Genomic DNA, 23196 nt, shown 5'->3' on the forward strand with positions numbered 1-23196 from the left:
CGTCTGCCAGCAGATCAAAACTTATAACATCACCCGTCCTTTTAGTCCTTAGCTTCTAAAACCTGATTGAACGACAGTAGCTTTGACATGATGAAAGTGATAATGAGAATGACTGAGCAGTTTAATTGTGCAGATGACACACAGACAGCTGGTTTCAAAGATGAGCCTCTCTCTCTCTGTATAAGCACACTTGGAGCAGACAGGGCTCTTAATGAAAAGAGTAACGAGATAAACAGCATCAGGACATCAGTGTCAGCACTTTCTTATGATGAAGATGATGCTGAGTCAAGACGTTTCATCTCATAATGTGCTCACAGTTAAACCAGGACCTTCCACCTGCTATTACTCCCACTCTTACATACACACAGCATAGCAGCAAGTCTCAGGAGGCGAGTAACCTTATGTCTTATGCCATTTAGTCATTATGTAATGGGTAATGCATCCAAATGAACTGTTCTCTGATCTTGGTGCAGACTCATAAACCTTGTCCCCTGAAGGTGAAAAACCCAATTCGTCATACAGATGATAATTTTCAACTTAGGATAAACTCAAGGCATGACATGGAGATTGGAAAGTTTTGCTAATTATGCTGCCAGCAATGCTGAACTTTATTTGTCACATACACAAATACACACAGTAGACTGTGTAGTGGAAGTCGTGTGTATCATCCAGCAACATAAACATGCATACTTCAGTCATAAAATTATTTAAAGAATTATGAGATAGACAACTACAGTGCAAAGGTATAATAAAAAGACAAAAATGTATTAATATTTCAGCTTCTAAGGCATACTACCAAGTACAATGTTTTAATAATAATTAGTTGCAAAATACACCAAAAATGTTAAAATTTGCTAAAAATTCAACTGGGCTAAATTATAATTTTTTTTAATATCTGCACTACTCAAGAGGATTTACAGACCATTTTACAATCCATATTCAAAATCACTGAGTTGACAGAACATCCATATATTAACACTATATATTTTTAACGTGTACTTGTATACTTCACAGTATTTTGTGTGGGAAACATCTCTTCTTTCTCATGTTCATGTTCATCATGGTCATCTATCTGAGTGACAGAAAAGGTCAAATATACCCTACGTATGTCCCGCTGATGCTGAGCACAGACTGTTTTCTTCAGCAGATGCAAACAGGATACTGGGTGAAAGTTCTGTTTCCAGCTTTGACATTGCACCTCACAAAATGAGCACATGCGGTTTCGCTCATTAGGCTTACATAATACATGATTTGGTTTAGAAGGAAGTATTAAGTGCTATTGGGTGTGTAGTATTTCTTGCCCCGTATGTGAGCATTTACAATCTTGAACAACATCCTCCAGGTGGAAAAGGCTCTTCAGGCTGTGTTGAACTTAGTTTAGTGGGTCACGCTTCAGCTCGGAAGTCATTTTACAGTGCATGGTTGTGATTCCAAATGAAAACCACATGTTTCCTGATAGACAACCTGAACATGACCACACTAAGGAGAAGCCCTGGGAAAGTCCTTGGTCAGACTCAACTAATTTGTGCTGTCAAAACATAATGAGCCACAGGGTATTTTTTTATGAATCATTTGTTGTCTCATGTAGTAGATTGTTAAGCAGGGGGCTTACTAATTAAACTTTAAGTGAGTCATCTAATGTTGAACCAAAACAAACCCAAGTGTTGATAGTAGTGCAGGGTAGACGGTGTGAAAAGTCTGTGACTGAGGTGTTATATAAATACAGAAAGCACTACTTGTTCCTTCTTGCACAATAACAATCATAGATCAAAATTCTGCCATATAGGATCATTCCTGGAGGTACAGCATGCAGTAAATGTTTTCTGGCACATATCGTGAGCAGGTCAAACGCAGCTTACTTTAATAGCTCCCATGGTACACTTTTGTAAAAGAAATGGGTCTTCCTATTTCCCAAGTGTTATATTTAAACTGCTTGGATGGTTTTAGTTTGAGCTTGAGATGTGTGGAGACTGGCGAATAGTTGCTAGATGCTGTCCTTGCTTTATCATGACCATGCATTACATTAGCACCTGCAGAATAAACAGCCCTAAATACATACAAAACATTTAGAGATACAACCTTTAATTTCTATAATTACAGGATATGATTTTAATATTGTGACACTGTTTAGTCTGCTGCATAATTTTGTGAAACTATGTAACACAAGTAGAATAGGGAGCTTTGTCTTTATGTTCAGCTCCTTCTTCCCAAAAAATGATTGCAAAGTTATCATTAATTTTATTTTTGCAGTGGGGTTCCTGAGAGGGTTGCATTGTTATTTTTGGGGTCCCTGAATAATATGGGAACCCCTGGTATAGATGAGTCAGAGCATCTGCTGCTGTCACAATTTGACTGCTACAGATGTGCTTAAAATGTTTGCCTATTACACTTCCCATGTCAAGTATGTCAGATTTGCTTCCTAATATTACACAACCTGGATGTAAAATATAAATACAATTATGTTCTTCCATGTATTTTGAATATTACTTTCCTTGTAAAAACACCGTGCTTGACTTGCTCCAGTCTTTCTCTGCCTCTTCTTTGCTCTCTCCCCAGACGTGAGCTTAGGCGGCTGGGATCATGAGCTTCAGTTGTGTAGCCAGGCTCATCCCTTCATATCACACTATGGGCATTACCGCGTTGTATGCTTGAACAAACAGCTTTCTGCGCCTGGACTGCTCCGGTCTCACTGCAACCTCTGTCTGTCTGATAAGGCTGGCATGTTTGCATTGCTGTCATTGTTCATTTGCTGATAAGAAGAGCTACGTATAATCACACACAAATATATATGTATATATACACAGGATACACCTATGCTTTTTATTATGTTGTCTGTGATGATTCCCTCTTGTCATGATAATTACATCGATTTCAGTACATGACAGATGGAACAATATGGGGTCAATATTTATCATGGGGACATTTTCTTTACACTGCTGTGAAATTTTGGGTCATTTTTTGGCCATGTGATTAGATTTGAGCTGTAGAAGGTTGAATTAATAACTAATGACATTCTATATTTCTATAACTTCTCTTTATGAATACAAACTAATCACTAAAGTGTTTCAGCTGTTTATTTGTTGCAGCTCATGTATTTTTAACAATATTGTCAGATAGTTTTTGTAGAATAAATCTGCTTTAGGGTTATTGTGTCAGTGGCATAAATTAGTTTCAATATTATCGTCTATATTTACTTCAACAATGTACAATTCAACACTTCAAAATTTGTTATCATGACGGGCCTAGTTCCCTCTCCTCCTGATGTTCATTTTGTAGATGTATCATAGCTAAGCTGTGCCAGTGTGTGCCGCGGTATTAGTAGATGGCTTTTGCTCCAACTCCAATCAGCAACAATACACCTCATGCTAAGATGAAATCGAAAAAACTGTCAGGCGCCGTTTAATGGAAACGTATAAGGCTCTTTCAGAAGATGGAGGCAGGACTTTCCTCTGGCTTTACGCTTCTGTCAGTGTCTCCTCTCAGACAAAAAGGAGGCTTTTCCCATCTTAAACTGTCAGTGAAAACAGCAGCATGTCAGGCTAACAAAGATTCTCCAGGTTAAACTGAAATCAAAGGTTTAAAGTATGCATTGTCCTTGTCTTTCAAAAGATCATTTGTCAGTATTTAGGCACACCTGGTCCTCACAGTAAGAAAGATGACAACATGCAAAAAGGGCATACAGTGCCTCTCAGATTATTTACAATACCATTTAACCTTTTTATCTGATAGTTTTCATGTGTTATATTCAGTGCGGGGAAGTAACAGAATCCATGTACTGAGAATACATATTCTGAATTCTAATTCTGAGTAACTGCATTGTGGTATAGTTATTTTTTCATTTGGTGAGATTCAGAATACAGTCACTTTCCTAAAATCAAAGGAATACATGGTGGTATTCGATCACCCAATTTAGGCTTCAAACTGCACAGAATTAGTGATTAAAATATAAAACAAAGCTCTTATGGTGCGTGCAAGTGTGATTTTTCCTTCTCTGATCAACAATAAATAAATGCATAACAAAAGGTGAAACAAATATAAAGCTGTTTTCAATCCTATGTTGTGTGTTAATACTATAATGTGAATACAACCCTGTGTGCAAGTATTCAAAGTATTCAGAATATTCTGACTGGACAATCTCTCAAAAATACATTGTAATGCACATATTCAGTATTTAGTTTTCTTTCCATCACTGGTTATATTTATATGTGTCACACCAGTAAAATGTACAACAAGAACATCACACAAACAAAACTACATACAATTCTATTCACCTATGCACTAATTAGTATAATATTTTTTGATTGTCAGTGGTATCCTAACTATTGCATTATGTAATGGAGATCTGCATTGAGAATGATATTGACTAAAGAGAAGGGACCTAGTGGCAGCTGGTCACACATTAACACAGTAAACATGCTTTATTACTCATAATGCACTCAATTACAGTGTATAAGTAAGATAGATGTGCACCAGCATGTTCACGAGTGCAGTTATTGTGCATATACTACTGGAGCTCCTATCAGCCGTGCTCCGGAAGCGTCCACTTTAACATGAATGAAGGGGTGTGTGGAATGCTCGGCTCTGATTGGCTGTGTGGACCAGGCTCTCACCTCGCTGTGGTGCGCCTGCTGCAGCATCACGTGTGGCACATACAGTAGGCCTATCTCTCCATCTCTGAGCTGTGCTGAGGAGAAGGAGGCAGAGGGAGAAGAGGGGAGGATGAGAGGGAGAGGCTAAGCTCTGGGGGGAAAGCGAGTAAAAAAAAAAAAGCATGAGAGATGAGATATGAGCAGCACAGTGTGGTCACAGTGTTTAGAAATGTTATGCAAGAGAAAGATGGGCTTTCAAGGCTGGAAATGCAGCAGAGAATATATAGGGAGGAATGATGATTGGCATGGAAGAAAGTAATGGCTATTTTTCTTGTGTTCATTTTGTTCAAGTAACGATCATTCTAAATCATACTTTTTGAAGATTTTTAGAAATACTACTAAAACAAAACATATACAAGATATATAATATAAAAAAACTGTAATTTCTTGTGCACTATTGTGGGTTTCATACATAAGGACTGCTTCCTGATTTGAAGGATTTGATAAGGCAAAAGTCCTCCGTCGTCATACCAATAACAGTTCAAATCCAAATAGTATAACTTTTGAATGGGGAAAGGCCCTCAAAAAATCCATCAAATCAGGAAGAATGGATTTACTCAAGGAAGAATGGACATTTACTCAGTAGCGTATCATAGCCAGACTATTCATAAAGTATACTCAAGTTCTACAGTGTAACTAACTACCAGACAAACTAGTCTTAACAGTTTGTTATGCAGTTTCTCATGTTATGTAACCCTTACTTGTTTATAAAAGGTTGTATACGTCCCTGATGGTTTGAAAGTCATTACCCATCTTTCCACTCGCGGTTGGCAATCCCTGGAGATCACATGCAATCTCCATATTCTTGACATGAGTACTCCAAAGAGCACAAAGTTCCCACAAACATAATAGTTTTCCTCATTTAAAATCACCTTTGTTATTGTCAAAATGCTGGGACACGATGATGCATTAGGTTGTCGCTGTTATTTTAACTTAACACAAAAATTGGAATTTACTGAATGGGAACACAAGACTCAGTTTACTCAGCATTAAGAAGTTCTCTTTCAATATGTGATAGAAACTTTGTATGTGATTGTCACTAAAATAGACCATAATAAAATAATAATAATTCAAAGTGGCATTTTAAATTAACACCTTTAGACATTTTTGCTTTGATAATGACATACTATTCATGTGTGAATGTGCACTGTCGCATTCTTTTCTTTTAAAATCAGGATTTAGTGTGTATGACAGATGGTTGTGCCTCTCTACTTTTGACTTAATTTGGTTGGATTATAACTATTGGAAATATAAATTATAGTTTTACACCAGAAGCAATTTGTGAAGAAAAGTTGAAAAATATGTTAGAAATTACATGAATTGGAGAGTTGAAATGTGCTGAAGTGTATACATTCTGTGTTGGCAACAATTCCCGAGATCGAGGATTTAAAGCCGGAACAAAGAAAATGTTTGGTGAATTTTATCAAGGGGAAGGACATCATTGCCCGTCTTTCTATGGGATTTGGCGCATTACATACGTCATGACCAAATAGCAGCAGTTGGTTAAATTTAAAAAAGTATCCGCCTATCGTCAAGAGAACAAATCCTAATGCTGCAAGGTCAGACGGTTTCCACAAGGTGAAACCAGCTAATGAATCAGGCTATGAAATTGTGTCATCACAATTCCACAGCAAAACTCCTCTAATGTACACAGAAATGATTATCTGACAAATACAAATATAAGACCTTTATACCTTTATTTTGTTGAATTCATGTTTAAAGTATCAGAAAAAATGTGTTTCCTTCACGTAAATTGTGCCACACCTTTGGATAGAATTCTTCCTAGTATCACCTTCATTTACACAAAACTGACCCAGACAGGTGCTTGAGTTTGACGTCATGGCTTCACAGCTCTTCGCTGATTGGCCAGTACGTGGTCTACAACTTCCAGAGTTCTTGCAAACCATCTAGTGCAGGGTCTCAGACTCGCGGCCCGGGGGCCAACTGCGGCCCGCGGAAGGATTTTTTGCGGCCCTCCACTTGATTCCAAAGAATAATGTCAGTGCGGCCCGCCGTAGATGTACGCACAATCCCATCCCCCGACCGCGGGCCGCACTGACAGATGAAGCTGGAATCGGTGCCCATGCAGATTCACAACAACAGATTAATAACGCAGTTTACATTCCAAAACTCAACTTACAGCAGTTGTGAAACAATGAGTCTAAGTGGATCTGTTAATACGAGTACACGTGCACATACGGCGTCACCGAAGAACCAACAAACCACACATGGTGGTACACGTGTGCGCACTTCACTTTACGCTCCCACAACCACAGTATCAGAGCGCAGAGGAGGCGCTGACAGAATCCCCCTCTTCATAAGTATGGGACCATTATTGGAGTGGCTAATAAGAAATAAAAAGACATTGACAGTCTGTCTACCTGCTCAACACTCGGTGCGTAACTTGCTGGCAACCCGATGACCAAGCTCCACCTGTGCGTCGCCGAAATCCACGCGCACTCAGCGGCAAACACAGCTGTCCCATCAATACGCAAGCACCACAAAACTGCTGTGATCTATTCCAGAGGCTTGGCGACATGTTAGCAAAAAGTACGAAGCAAAAACAAGCGTCTTCCATCCATGTTTGACATACGAGAAGCAGATACACTCCAGTGTGGCTTTCACACCGGCAAACGAACCAAAAACTGGTCCTGTTAACGAGCCTCTGTATCCCGGTAGAACAGTGATATCTCCGGTAACCAATACTGATGTTCCCTGTTAATACCGCGAGCCGTCCTCATCTTATCACCATGAACTCATAAAACAGCAACATAGAACTTTGTACAAACTCACCGCATCAGCCCAGAGTTCGGGAAACAGCAGCAGCCAACAGTGTTCACCGTAGCGCGCGGCTCCTCACGATAGCGCTGGGGTCTGGTCCTTGGTCTTCTGTCGTCCTACGAGCGCGTTGGTCAGATGGTCCGGAGGCTCCATCCTCCATGTGCTGGTTCCAGACGGTGGCGAGCAAGACCAGTGCGCAATGACTGGGTCTGAGCGGGTAAGTTCCGCCGTCTGCGCGCTGGTTCCGTGTTCCATGCGGGGAAAGTGAGAATGTTCTGTGGACTACACCTACAGGTCTGTGCTGCTCCTGTCCTCCGCGCTCAAGAACCGCGGCTGGTTCCGTGGTGGTGCAAAGCATCCGGACAGAAGCGTGAATCCAGTTTAGTTGGTGTCCGCATTTGGTTCTTCCAGGGAAAAGCGCTTTTCACTCCCCGCTCCACGTCATCTGAGCCCGGACAGAACCGGAGCTGCTCCTGCTAGTTCGGGACTCCGGTTTGGATCTAGTCCGACTGTATTTCTCACACTAGACTAACAGCAGGACATTTTTTAAAGGTGAATCAATTGAATGGGCGATTGCCTATTGCCATAAAATTATTTGGTTAATTAGCCTAAAATAACAAATGCATCATGATCACGGGGAACACCGGGACCTCTGTGTAGGTCTTGAACAGAAGTACACACCCCCATTTTTTGACTCACTCTGGAGCCACACGTTCGCACGTTCTTGCTCTGATCTTCGTGTGTTACATTTTCTTTATTGGCCATTGTTGGTAAAATAATTCGAAAATGAATCGCGGCTGCGTCTGGACAACAATCTGTTACTGCGCTGGAGTCGTACAGCGCGTCATTACAGGCAAAGGAGACGCGTTTCTCCCATGATGCATCTAGAATAGTTCGTTTGGACCTGCTGTCTATGGTTTGGACCCGGGTTCACGTTCACACCAGAGGAACCGCACCAAAGTTGGTCACTTGGGTGCGGATTCAAGTGAACCGAGACCACCTCTTTTTTGAGGTTGGTTTGATTTGGTTCGGGTCCGAGTCCGATTGAAGCTTTCACACCAACGCAAACGAACCGAGCTAACCACTTCTGGTTCGAATGGACCGTTTGGTGCGCACCAAATACTGTCGGTGTGAAAGCACCTAATACAGGTCAAGGCTCACTGATGAGCATCTTCAATCTATCCTGAGGATCTCATATGCTTCCTCTGCAACCAATCTCTCAGCTGTACAAGATGAGCGTAGCCAGGTTTCAACAGCAAGGAGAAGGTAAAGAAAGAGATATTAGTTTAACTTACGTTAAATACATTTTTCATGTTATAAGATTAAGTGTTTGTCGCCGTGTGTAACTAGGAATAACGGACCAGACACAGGCAGCTCCCAAAAGTAATAATGTGGGTAACTTTTATTTCCCGACTGTCCTCAGAAGAGAGCAGCATTAATTTTGGTTTGATTTGGCTTTTTTTGGAAGATGACTTAAATGGTTAACAACTGTCAGGATTCACAATATCTGGCTTTTTATGTCTTCGTTCCAACAAAAATGTGTTCTCTCAACAATAAAATAAAACACTAAATAAAAGACAACAGTAGTGGGCTTATCCTACAATAAACCAAGAATAAACACCACTTAGTATCAATTTAAATGGGCAAGTACACAAAATAAAATTACATTAGTTTTTAACACTGTGTAACGGTCAACTTGAACTCACTCACAAAATGGCTGACAGACTGCCCAGACCAACCCAGCACTCTGAAGGACGTGGACAGTGCTCTCTCTCCCCTCTAAATTTACAGAACATAAAACATTTGGTCTCACATAAAAGAATACATAAACAGTCATAAACAGTTCTTTACATTACATATTATTCATATTTAACACTCACGCCTTCATGCAGAACAACTTTTCCCCTACGTGAGCAACTCAGCAGGATCACACTTTTCAGGACAGCAAGTCAATTTACATCAATCTTCAATTCTACGAATCAATACAACAACAATCTTGAGATATGAGGCTCATTAAAGCATTGTCTAACAATATCTAAGATTATTTCCCTGTTTCGCAGTCATTTAAATGTTCATTTTTACTAATACACACCGTTTTATGTCAGTCTCTTGTTGAGGCACTCAGCCTGTTGTGCAGTGATGACATCACACGCGCTTCTTCTAACAACCACCTAATCACCCAGCCTGACCACACTACCCCCTACCGGTTACACAGAGAATTGCAGCCATTTCTAAAAAACAGTATTTTATAGTCCACCTGGCTACATTCTCCCCTGCCAGAAGTCAACGTCTCGGTGACTTCCTAAACATCAGCCATAGCTTTTGATGTGTAAAGGACCATACCCGCTAACACCTGAGACAGTACATCTGGTGTAAACGATACTGCATTGCAAGCACTGACTGGTAAGTTAAATGGGTTCTTGTTTTGACCAGCATTGATTCTTGTACTTCTGCGTGGGGGTGGAGTTGGCACGACAGTCTTAGCTTGTTCTGCCCTCCGCCGCGGTACAGGTACTGGTCTTCTTAGGTATTTAGACACACCCGGACTTTCTTCCTCTGGTTGTGAGGTAGGAACTGGGTCTTCACCGGGCCTGTTACTCATGTCAACGTCAAGCATTTGCTCACTTTCAACTTCACTTCCATTCTCATCCTCCAGATGACTTTCCAAATCCTCCAATCTTGGACCAACAGGTTCATCAATGTGTTCCACCATCACATATTCTGGTTCTGAGTCTGTGGATTCACTTTCTGAGTCAAGATCGGCTTCTGGTTCATGAGTAAGGGGAACTGTTTGGCATTCCTTCATTGGAGGTGGTACAGGCCCTACACAAGCACGCAAGTTGGACCTATGAACTCTCTTAAGGGGACCTCCATTCACTGGAATCACTGTGTGTGTAGTTCCATGCACATCAATTACTTTGTACACTTTAGATGACCATGAATCTTGGATCTTATTTCTGCCCATAGGACGATGGCGAAGATACACAAATTGCCCTATTTCAACAGGTGGACAGTACACTTTTTCATTCTGACGAGCTATTCTTTCTGCCGCTTTTCTCTTAGCAAACTCTCTGGCTCTCTCATGTGCACTCTGGAGTCGCTCTCTGTGAGCTCTGAGCCAGTCTGTGTTCTCTTCTTTTGTTTCCTCCTGTCCAAGCAGAGCATCAACTGGGAGATGGGGGTGCACTCCGAACAACATGTAATATGGAGAATAACCTGTTGAGGAGTGTGGTGTCACATTATAAGCATACACCAATTCAGCAAGATGTTCTGGCCAATGACGCTTTTTCTCAGGGGGAAGAGTTCTCAGAAGGTCGTGTAAGGTTCTGTTAAACCTCTCACACTGGGGGTTTCCTTGTGGGTGATGAGGTGTGGTGCGAGTTTTCTTCACCCCATATAACCTGCACAGTTCTGCAATTACCGCACTCTCGAAATTTCGGCCTTGGTCTGAATGCAAGCGTTCAGGCACACCGTATTTCATGAACCACTCTTTCAATATAACTTTAGCTGTTGTTTCTGCTCTCTGATTTCTTGTGGGGAAGGCCTGACTGAACTTCGTGAATACATCTGTGAGAACAAGGACATTTTCACGTCCGTCACTTGCACGGTCGAGCACTGTGTAGTCTACAGCAACCACTTCAAGAGGACGGGTAGCTAAAAATGGAACCTGGGGGGCATGAACTTTGGGTTGTGGCAACTTTGTTAAAACGCACCTTTGACAGTTTTTGATCCATTGTACAACATCCTCATACATGCCTCCCCAAAAGCATCTTTGTCTGAGGAGTCCAAGTGTCCTTTCTATGCCTTGGTGTCCCATCTGATTGTGCACACTTGTAAGAACTTTTTCTTTGAGACAGGTAGGTAACAACAACTGGTGACATGTCCCAAGATTCACATCCTCAATTTCACGGTACAAGAGTCCACCCTTTTCCCTGAGACGGGGCCACTGTTTCAACAGGGACCTTACTGGGTTTGGCAGAGCTTGTCTTTCCTGCACTGAGGGCTTTTGCTTTCTGTCCCAGAGCTCTTTTAATACTTTGAGAGTTGGATCGGAAGCTTGGAAGGCCTGGAGTTCAGCTTTGGTGTAACTGGGAAGAGTTGGCATGTTACTCTGGACCAACTCACTGTCTCCACTACCTGGGTCTAAAACACTCAGCTGCCTTACCTGACAGTGTTCAACCCCTGCTGATACTAACTCGGAGCCTAAAGCAGTGCCTGCTCTAAGACTGTCACAAATAGCTACACAACCATCAAACCCTGCATCCTCTGAATCTGGTTCGGTCTCTGTTAAAGCTGGTTGTCTGGAAAGGGCATCGGCCGCGGAGTTACAGCGACCAGGCCGATACTTGACCTCAAAATCAAACACTGCCAATTGTGCAACCCACCTCTGTAGGGTAGCCCCTAGTTTGGCCGTGGACAGATGACAGAGTGGGTTGTTGTCAGTTAGGACTGTAAACTTTGATCCCAGGAGGTAGCTGCGAAATTTCTCGGTTATGGCCCACTTTAAAGAGAGAAGCTCTAACTTCATGCTACTGTAGTTTTTGTCGTTCCTCTCAGCCCCTCTAAGCCTGCGACTGGCATAAGCTATGACCTTTTTCTTCCCACCCTGAACCTGATACAATACTGCACCTAAACCCAGGTTGCTAGCATCTGTCTCTAGTATAAAGGGTAACTGAAAATCTGCATAGCCTAGAAGGGGTGCACTGGTAAGCTTGGCCTTGAGCACCTCAAATGCCTCAGAACACGCTGGTGTCCAGGCAGACTGGAACAACTGTTTGGCCTTAGATGGACTACTCTCTCTGATACAGGCATTGACAACATCATGGAGTGGCCCTGCAACCTGCGAAAACCCTTCAATAAACCGCCTGTAGTAGCTACAAAACCCGAGAAACTTGCGGAGCTCCTTTACTGAGCTGGGGATGGGCCATGTCTCAACAGCGCTTACTTTCTCAGGATCAGTGCCTACGCCCTGAGCCGAAACCTGATGACCTAAGAATTTGACTTTGGACTGGAGAAAATGACACTTTTCCACTTTCACTTTCAGGCCTGTCTCTTTTAGCTTCTGTAAAACAGTTTCGAGTCTTTCAAGGTGTTCCTCAAAAGTTTTGGAAAACACAAGCAGGTCGTCCAAGTACACAAGAACAATCTGGAAGACAAGGTCACTCATAGTCGCTTGCATTAGGCGTTGAAAAGTTGCAGGCGCATTACATAATCCAAATGGCATACGTAAGTATTCATATAAGCCGAAAGGGGTTGTGAACGCTGTTTTGTGCCTGTCTTTTTCATGGACTGCAACTTGGTGGTAGCCGCTTGCAAGGTCAATGCTCGAGAAGAACTGTGCACCACCTAGCGCATCCAGACTTTCATCAACACGTGGTAACGGAAATGCATCACGTTTGGTTTTCGAGTTTAGCTTCCTGTAGTCTACGCATAGTCTTAGGCTACCATCGGGCTTGCGAACTAAGACTATAGGTGACGCGTATGAGCTTGAACTTTCTTTGATGACACCCTTCCTTAACAGTTCTGAGATGTGATCCCTCACCTCTTTGTACTGATTTGGTGGGATCCTCCTGTATGGCTGGTTAACAGGGGTCTCGTCCAGTAGTGGGATTTCATGTTGGACTCGGTCAGTGTAACCCAGATCTTCATCCTGCACTGCAAAAACATCAGCATACTTAAGTAACAGCACTTTTAGATCAGCTTGCTGTTCACTTGTTCCACCAAAGTGCAGTCTATCAAACAAAGCTTGCATGTCCTTATCTGAGCTATCTTTCCCCTTCTGACTGACACTGACTTCCTCATGTGTAGCTGAGATACGCTGAAACTTAACTTCATAGGGGTCATTTTCGATACACTGACATGGGGTCAAAACACCTAACTTAGCTTTGTTTGGGAGCCACACACTATCTTGGGAGAAGTTAATAACTTGCACTGGAAACATGTGACATTTGGCTGATACCACAGTGGGCACGACAATAATACCACCCGGTAATGGAGCGTTGTTGGGTTCTAGTACTAGAGTGGAGGTGTCGTTAAAATCTCTCTTTGGGCCCCGTACATAAACTGTGGACACTGAAAGTGCAGGCAAGTAACACTTCTCTCTCTGTACTAAGCGAGCCATTGCAGTTTTCTCTACCAGTTCTGCCTCTTGTACTCTCTGAAAAGCCTCTCTCCACTCAGAATCCAATTCTCCTCCAAGTACCGCATCAAACTCTGTTAGTATTAACTCTCTGCACCGTTTTGCAATGTTCATTCCGATAATTCCAGGTGGGGACAGGTCAAGCTCTTTCTTGTCTGTTTTATTGTCATCTCTTATTATCAAAAATCCACATTCAGGTAGAGTTACTCCCATTACTTCAATATCTAGTTCAACATAGCCCAGGTAAGGTAGTGGTAGCTTGTTAGCAGCAGTGATTTTTAACCATTTAGATGTACAGTGCATGTCCTCATCTTCCCCATGGAGATGATTTCTGAAAAAGCTTTCTGTTAAAGTGCTAACATTACTTCCTGAGTCTATGAGGCATTGTAAGGGGACACCACCTACTTGAATATCAACCACAGGACATTTACCAACTGCATTTCTCAAAAAACGTTCTTTGGTCAAGGTCTGTGGTGAGCCTTCAGACTTCCCTCGCATTGCCTGGCTCATAGCAACCGAGGGCCCTCGTTTCCCTGCACTGCTGGGGCAGTTGTGCTTGTTGGGGTTTGGGCTCTACGTGCGGGGCATTGCCTAGCCATATGTCCAACCCCTTCGCACCTCAGACAGATAGGCTGACCATCCTCAGTATATCTAGGGCTTATCCGTGGCTTGTTGTTCACGTTTGGTCCATTTGACTTTGCCTTTTGGGTGTTAAGTTCACGTACTGCATTTGTTAATTCTCCAATAGCCTTACCTTGTTGGGCTATTATTTTGACAACTTCTTGGAGTGTGGAGGCTAAGTCATTTTCTGTGTTACTGCTGGGCTTAACATTACCAGAATATCCATCAAGACTCTCTCCCATTAGGTTTCTGTTTCTCGCCACATTTGAAGTTCTGTTACGATCCTCAAGGCCCCACATGATGGCCTCTTCACGAACATCAAACAAGCTCGATTGTGGTTTCTCTCGGATGAGCCTTCGGAGTTCGCGGCGGAGGGCAGAATCACGCACCCCTTCAATGAACTGGTCTCGTATTGCAAGCTGCGGGTCTGTGACAGCATTAGGAGAAGTTAACAGGGCAGAGTTTAATAACTGGGAGAGTGCATGTGAGTAATCTTTTAAATCTTCACCCTCTGACTGTCTGCGTGCATAGAATGCATGTAACAACTGTGGTGTTGTACGTTTCTCTCTAAATGCTTCACGTAAGTAAGAAAAAACAAATCTTTCGGCTCAACTGCTTTTCCACGTGTACGTAACTTGATTTCATCTAATGCACAACCTCTCAAATGTGACAGAATAAAGTCTACTTGGTCTCTTTCCCTTAGACCCCTAAGACTCATAGCCCGCTCGACCTCATCAATAAACTCATCTACTGAGTGAGCATCTTTACCCGGGTCACCATTAAAAGGTAAAATCTGTTTCTCTCTTGGTATATACACAATGGATCTTGGTTGCATATCACCCAATGAAGCAATACTTGACATTAAAGCATCATGTTTTCGACTCAGTTCATTAAGCTGTGTTTGTAACTCTGGTATTTGGTTACCACTCTCTGACAGAGGTGCAGCTGAGTCACCTCCTGCCACCCCAACTCCAGCATAGCTAGGTCCAGGCACAGAAACACCCGGTGCGTCCTCAGTGTCCGACATCTTGAACTATCTCTTGCCGCAGTTGCAGTTGTAGGTACTTGAGTCCCTGATGCTAATGCACTGGGTTCAAGCGCAGCAGCAGTATCCTCAGCTGGGTGGGACTCCTCTTCACCACTACTGTTGTCTTTAAAAAAAACACTATTGTCTCTTAAAGGGCCAAATCACCAGGAAATCCCACTTCTGACACCAGAAAAGTGTGTCGCCGTGTGTAACTAGGAATAACGGACCAGACACAGGCAGCTCCCAAAAGTAATAATGTGGGTAACTTTTATTTCCCGACTGTCCTCAGAAGAGAGCAGCATTAATTTTGGTTTGATTTGGCTTTTTTTGGAAGATGACTTAAATGGTTAACAACTGTCAGGATTCACAATATCTGGCTTTTTATGTCTTCGTTCCAACAAAATGTGTTCTCTCAACAATAAAATAAAACACTAAATAAAAGACAACAGTAGTGGGCTTATCCTACAATAAACCAAGAATAAACACCACTTAGTATCAATTTAAATGGGCAAGTACACAAAATAAAATTACATTAGTTTTTAACACTGTGTAACGGTCAACTTGAACTCACTCACAAAATGGCTGACAGACTGCCCAGACCAACCCAGCACTCTGAAGGGCGTGGACAGTGCTCTCTCTCCCCCTCTAAATTTACAGAACATATAAACATTTGGTCTCACATAAAAGAATACATAAACAGTCATAAACAGTTCTTTACATTACATATTATTCATATTTAACACTCACGCCTTCATGCAGAACAACTTTTCCCCTACGTGAGCAACTCAGCAGGATCACACTTTTCAGGACAGCAAGTCAATTTACATCAATCTTCAATTCTACGAATCAATACAACAACAATCTTGAGATATGAGGCTCATTAAAGCATTGTCTAACAATATCTAAGATTATTTCCCTGTTTCGCAGTCATTTAAATGTTCATTTTTACTAATACACACCGTTTTATGTCAGTCTCTTGTTGAGGCACTCAGCCTGTTGTGCAGTGATGACATCACACGCGCTTCTTCTAACAACCACCTAATCACCCAGCCTGACCACACTACCCCCTACCGGTTACACAGAGAATTGCAGCCATTTCTAAAAACAGTATTTTATAGTCCACCTGGCTACATTATTATTTTTTTTTTGAGAGAAAAACAGAATATAAACTGCTAAAATATTACAAGAACCATGTGCAAAGTCAAACATCCGGCATCTGTATCACTACTTCACTGTTTTGTAACTTTATTGCTATTTATGTTAAATGGTACAGTCTAAACTTTTCAGAGCATGTTTTTCCATGTGGTTTTTATCAACAAAATGTGTCAAATAAATGTTGCAAAAACAACATAACATACTTACATTTCAACATGACATAAATCTTCATAATGGATTTTGAATAATATTTTTTGTCTCAGTCTCAGGCCATGAGAATTGTCCGAACCGTGGGCCAAGCGTTTGACGTGTGCCACCAGCTCACTGCTCAGCAGAAAGGTGAAGACCAGGAGGAAGAGGAGGTGAAGGGAGAGGAGTCTGCAATGGTACCAGGTAAATACAGACATGTATAAGTTTAATGCCATACTGTGAAACATTCCAGACAAAAAAAAAAACTATGGAGACAAGCAGTTATCTAGTGTTGTTCCTGGCTAAAGTACACTAATAATTTTCTCAGTACATCTCTAAAAAGCAGTGCCACGGTCTCCACTTTTATTTGCAGTTGATATCATCAACATTCCTTGGGGTGTGATTCTAGCTGTAGGCATGCTCTGTCTGAGGCTTTAGTCTGAGCTTTATGTGAACACAATCTGACAAGAAAATCTGAGTTAGTTGGAACAGGTGATCTGATTTTGTACCATTAAACAAGTCCTTTAACATTAGTCACAACCCAGCTACTCTCACTCAGTCACTCTCACCTTTTTGTGGAAAATTAAATACCTAAACAGGACCATGAACAGGCTCTTGAACATGTGTTTAAATCCATTTTGTATTTTCTTCTTTCAGAAACTCTTAAATTTTTTTGGCAGCATTTGCTAATGTGTGCATTGTGTAACCATGGTAACAAGAAAACAATCTGCCATACACATACATGCTGAGGACCCCCAGTGTGATGCCACTGAAAGAATCAATTCCCTTTAGTTTCCTTTCTCTTTCAAACAAACAGTCTACACAAACAAACTGTCTCTAAAGTGCATACCTGTCTAAATAAAGATACCATTATCCACCAAAGACATTTTTAAGATGCTCCAGGCTCCCGGTGATCAAAGACTACCCTTTCCAATTCACTTATTATTATAACATTAATTTCAAAGGGAGAAATGATGAATACTCTGTGTGCAATCCTCACAGCTCAGAAGAAGTTGACTGTGTCCTCAGAGACTGACCTTGAAGCTACGACAGAGGAGAGCATTGAGTGTGCGTCCTCGTCTGAGCCAGAGAAAAGCAGAAAGGAGGAGGCCAACAGTGATGCTGCAAAGGTAAATTTAGATCAATCAGCCTCTGCTTTGTCAGTGTCATAAAACTCCTGTCACTATGAAGTTTTAATAAAGCCTGAGACATGAAAGCTACACCTGCTACATTTAATTAGACAATATGTGTTTGATAAATGCTATAACAGCTGGGCTCTGACAACTTGATATAAACCCAGTTGTTCTTGGTTATTACTTAAATTATAAGGGATGTCTTAAAATAAGGATCTTTTAAAAACATTTTACCATATATATCTAAATTAAGTGGGAGATATATTGATTGCAATGATTGTTTAGCAAAATTGTAATCAGCTTATATTATCTGTAATTAAAACATTTTAAAAAGCTATAAAAAAAAAGAGTAGATTAAAGTACAAATGAGACAAACAGCGTAATCTTTCAAATGGTGTAAAGTGATATTTCCGCATTTTGTGGTTGATTTTACCACGCTGTGTAGTTTTCTAACCCGAACTGTGACATTTGCATGGATACCTTTCACATTTCTGATGGATTTGCATAATATTGTTTGAAATATGGCATTATTTATTTTTGTCATAATCTATATTGCGCATCTTTTTTGGAATCCTGTCAATGTCTTGTAGCTGTTAGATTACAGCACATTAATTACATTTTTAGGATTGTGTCATTTATTTTAAAAAATGCATATCTTTGAGGGTAATTGTGTATTATAAAACAGGTCTCATGCACCTCATTCATCTTCACTGTGTGCTAACAATTAAGCAAAACAACATTGCCCTGGTGTTAAGTGGTTTGAAAAGCTGTATATCTATCTGTTATTATATTATCTGTCTTCAGATAATTAAGACACAACTTGAACCCATGGAAATTGTATAGAAACAGTATGGTCACTGTGCTGCTCATCTGTTAGCTAAAAGTATCATATTGATCAGCTTTTTGGCCTCAGTGACACTAATAGTGTTCTTGAGTTGATGAGTTGACAAAATTAACTTAATAACACCTCTTCAGTGTGGTGGTCAGATCCATCTATCCATCTGTAAGATCAATGCTAACCTTTACACAGTCATCATTACATTTGGGTGTACCCTGAAGCCTGCACAAACATACTGAATTACTAGGTTTGGTGTATGTGGGAGTTGTTTTATTTTTCAGTAATTTGATATTACATTGGTACTAGATATTGTAATTGTTTAGTTCCCAGTTCCCAGTTTAGTTCCCAGTTTCTTGGTCCTTTGTTTAAGAATGACATTGCAACAGATCAACCACAATCAATAATTTATGATACAGATGTAAATAATAAGTGCATCAAATATTATTTGTCTAAATGTTATATATAGATGATTAGAGTGTTTATTCTTCTTGCCATTCCCAAAGCCTTCATAACCTCTGAGGCTATAGACTTTTATTTGAAAAGGACCTAAGGGATCATATAGTTGATGTATTTGTTTTGGCAGGACCCCCCTGTGCTGCTGCACTCGCCCCTCCTCGGGGCCTCGGCTCAGTCTGAGGAGGCGTCCTGTTCGGCCGAGCACCAGCTCCAGCTCCTACAGAAACAACTGCAGCAGCAGCAGGAGCAGCAAGCTCTGGCAGCCAATGCACAGGTACTACACTGTACTACAGCTTCAAAACACAGGCACTAGACTGTACTACAGCTACAAAACACAGGTACTACACTGTACTACAGCTACAAACACAGGTACTACACTGAACTAGAGCTACAAAACACAACTACTACACTGTACTGCAGCTACAAAACACAAGTACTACGATCTACTACAGCTACACAACACTGTGTAGGACCCCACAGAGAGAACAGGACTGAAGAATTGCTGTATAACAATAAAATCTGCATTGATGAATTTATTTGTTCTTCCCCTGTTTATGTTGAACATTAATTGTCTATTAGAATGTTCTGATTTTATCTGAAACCAAGCAATAGTTCAATTAAAATCTAAGTGTCTAAAGTAATGTTGTTTAGGACAAAACAAAAATCTCAGATTTTATTTAGTAAACAGTAGTAAACCTATGGCTGTGGGTTGCCTGTAGGGTGTATATAATGTCTGTTGTGATCTCAGGTACGCGTCTTGCAGCAGCAGCTCTCTGTAGAGGTGTGTGCGCGCTCAGAGGCTCAGGCCAGAGTGCAGCAGCTGCTGCAGCAGAACACTGACCTGTTACAGCACATTTCACTGTTGGTCAAACAGATCCAAGAGTTGGAACTCAAAGCTGTGGGACAGTTATCCTCCAGTGAGTAGCTTTCATCTCAAACTTAGCCTTTTATGTATGTTTTTTGTTTGCTTTGACTTCACAAGTCTATCTTGTTTGGTGCAGAGTCCTTTGCATCTGCCATTATAGTGTTTTCTCCTCTACTTCCTCATATAATTCATTATGCCATGGCAGCCCACTCAGAGTATTCAGCTCTGCTCCCCTCTCTCCCTTTCCTCGTCTGTGCCAAAGGCAAACTGGTGTTATAAATCATCCAATACTGTCGACATTATCCACCTCCATTAATCTGATACATTTTGTTTTCTATTTGTGTGGACAGTATTTTGATTAGTCAGAGCTTGTGAATGATCTTCACAGACCCTGTGAAATGTGAAATTAATTGTCTTTATCAGTTTATATCCCTAAAATAGTATAATCTATATTTAAATCCTTAACATTCATCTCTGAGACCTCCTAAAGTTGAATAGAATAGTATATTTTAGCATAGTTTAGCATACTTAACTCTTTTTTGTTGTTTTTAAACCTAGATTAGGTCAGGTTCCAGCCTTGGATTTCTGAATAATAATGAATACATTTCATTGTTATCACCTGGTTTGGGAATGATTTTATTCCATTAAAAACAGCATCTCAGGCCTTTTAATCTAAGACATTTTTCTCTTGATCTGTTATTTTCAGTGGGCTCCCAGGACAGTCTTCTGGAGATCACCTTCCGGGCTAAGCGCCCACCCTGTGATGCTCTGCCCCCTTCATTATCAGTGGCCCCTCTGGCATCCCAACAGATTAGCGACGCCTGGTCCTCCACTCTACCGGGGCAGTGCTCTCCTGGCACTGTTGCCCCTGACGACAGCTCAGTGGGCTTGAGGGGGAGTGCTGTGAGGCTCGAGTGTTTCCGGTTTCCATCCAGGGGTCCGGACCGGCTGGAGCAGGGACAGGACACCAGAGAGACACCCAGTGAAGAGAGCTCGCCGCTGGGGGAGCAGGTGCTGGGTGCCCTGGAGCTGTTGCGGTTCAGAGAATCGGGGATTGGGTCTGAATATGAGTCAAATACAGACGAGAGTGACGACAGGGACAGCTGGGGGCAGGGAGAGGGTCTGACACCAGATGGAGCACCACGACTTTTTAATGTGCTAAACGCAGAGATTCTGCCAGACTCTTTGGATGACACTGAGATGGCTGTGTAAGGCAGTACCTGGAGGAAACATAAAATACATAAAACATTACTGTATCAACATGTACAGATCGTATGGTTCATCGTGGATCAGTAACACTTCTTTTTTTTTATTTGATGCTTGAAGTTTACTTATAAAATCCAGCCACGTGGAATCATAAGCCAGTGCTTTTTTGTGCCAATCCAAGGGTTATGTAGTTTGTGAAGGTTGCTTCAGAGAGGGCCTCCTTAGTGAAATATTCCAGATATATGCTGAACTTTTGGTTAAAATTTAATTCTGATTACAATCATCTTTTGATTGAATTGATTTGCATAAACAGGATAATAATGGCTAGCTGGGTGCTGATAATTAACTCAAGCTTTGGTGATTAATTAAGTGACTTATACAAGGGGAAAAAGCCTATTTTTAATAAATATTCCTCCATCTTTGTGGTTTAGATGTTTCATTTGAAAATGATTTATTGCTGCTGTCTGCTGTGTGTGGCACTATGTCTCTAATGTTATATGCTCTATGTGGACTCAGCATCAGTGTTATTGTCATAATAACTATCTGTGCAGTCATTATGTAAAAGAGGAGTTTGAAAACTTAAGTAGCCCATATTGAGTTTTGGGTTAAGCATAAGTCATTTCCTTGAATTTTGTACATTGTTGATCTTGCAATGTTTTAACATTGAGCAGCTGTTTTCATCACCGAATGTCTCATAATAAAATCATAATGTTGATTCTCCTCCTGATTTTGATATTTACCTAATTATAGGCATAGTGAGTCTTATAATTTACCTTCACTTTACTGTACAAGGCAGGTAAAACAAAACAGCCTACATCCTAATTTGCCTTTTAAAATACTTTACAGTGACTCACCAGGCAACATCTTGATTACAAATAGCAGACATTTTAGAAGTGACCTTTGAAAATGCGTTTGCAGCATGTGTATTTGTAGCTGCACCAGAATGGCGGACATGTTTTTTTTTTTGTCTCCATTATGACTTTCTTTTACAGCAATGATTAAATGGGGTCAGCGCACAGTGGGCGCGCAGCAGGAACAGCCTGGAGTAACCTCAGAGATAAGGTCAGAAAGACTGAAATCATGTTCAATAGCAGCTATTACACTCACCTAGAGCCCCATCACCTGCAGCTGCACTCTGGGGCTGGACCAATATTATCACATTCTATTAAACAGATATGTTCCCTCTGTTTTCTGTGCTCTTGAGTTTTTTATGCTGAACAGTTTTTAATTTAACAGCATAAAATAACTTTTATAGGGTACTTATAATAGTACTTCTGTACCCTCCTTATGAGTTTTTTGTATTGGTTATGTACTCTCTAGCATCAAACTCTTACTACCTTTTTACCATCAGTTTTTGTTTGTGTCACTGATCTTAATTATATTTTACAGGTTGAAACACTCACTGCTGTTTCTACTTGTTGTGTCCATGAAAACCACATCTGTGCTGTGGATTGGGTGAGTCATCCTCATCATTTTACATGAAGGTTTTGTAGGTTGTATTATAAATTATTAGCAGTCAGGTATTTTCTTTGTGCTAATTAAATTCCTATTCAGTCTGGAAATATACAGTGGTAAACTAAAATGTCTACTCCAATGCAATGTTGTTTGTTTTAGGTTTTCCATGGATAACAGTGGCAGAGTTTGTTCTAATAAGTGGTTACGTCTCATTGTAAAACTAAGCTGTATTTTTGTCAGTAGCTGTCGGCCATGTAGCACTGTCTCTGGGTCGTGTAATTGGAACCATTTGTGGATCAGGTGGAATTCTGGGATTTTGGCCTCACCTCAAAATCTCCAAGCATGTTATTTTCTCTCTTTGAGAAATACTGTTACATCAGCCTTCCTCCTGCTCACTGCCTGTCTTTTCCATTTGCACTGAAGTCCTGCAGAGGGGGAGGTCAGCACTTAGCCTCGATGAAAGCTTCAAATTGAAACAAATGTGGATTAATCCTTCAAAACAGATGGATTCATGACCAAGACATTCTAAATGTAAGTTTAATCCTCTGCCTTTTTGTCTTTTTGTGTATATTTCAGGGAGTTTCAGACAGTGACAGTGACAGTGACCTGCAGACCTTATTGTGTGCTCTTATGGATAATTCTAATTAATCTTTTGACTTGACTTCTTTAAAAATTGTATAGA

At 41.1% G+C, this 23196-nt stretch overlaps 1 protein-coding gene across 1 annotated transcript; it reads left to right on the plus strand.

The window, feature by feature from the left end:
• The first annotated feature begins 16408 nt into the window (after positions 1-16408).
• Positions 16409-21433, plus strand: LOC129408388 (carboxyl-terminal PDZ ligand of neuronal nitric oxide synthase protein-like). The gene is made up of 6 exons (XM_055151935.1): positions 16409-16435; positions 16636-16765; positions 17564-17691; positions 19116-19262; positions 19737-19905; positions 20560-21433. The coding sequence occupies exons 1-6, from the start codon at positions 16409-16411 to the stop codon at positions 21063-21065; spliced, it is 1107 nt and encodes a 368-aa protein (XP_055007910.1). The 3' UTR covers positions 21066-21433.
• The last annotated feature ends 1763 nt before the right edge of the window (positions 21434-23196 follow it).

Source organism: Boleophthalmus pectinirostris, unplaced genomic scaffold (assembly GCF_026225935.1).
Source record: "Boleophthalmus pectinirostris isolate CB_2022bp ecotype Guang Dong unplaced genomic scaffold, ASM2622593v1 HiC_scaffold_16, whole genome shotgun sequence".
NCBI lineage: Eukaryota > Metazoa > Chordata > Actinopteri > Gobiiformes > Gobiidae > Boleophthalmus > Boleophthalmus pectinirostris.

What these genes read in the sequence shown, in the direction of transcription:
- LOC129408388 (XM_055151935.1), top strand. Translation starts at nt 16,409, where the DNA reads ATGTGCAAAGTCAAACATCCGGCATCT. An exon ending in CCAACAGTGATGCTGCAAAG is followed by an intron (nt 17,692 to 19,115) that starts GTAAATTTAGAT and finishes TTGTTTTGGCAG; the next exon opens with GACCCCCCTGTGCTGCTGCA. An exon ending in TGTGGGACAGTTATCCTCCA is followed by an intron (nt 19,906 to 20,559) that starts GTGAGTAGCTTT and finishes TGTTATTTTCAG; the next exon opens with TGGGCTCCCAGGACAGTCTT.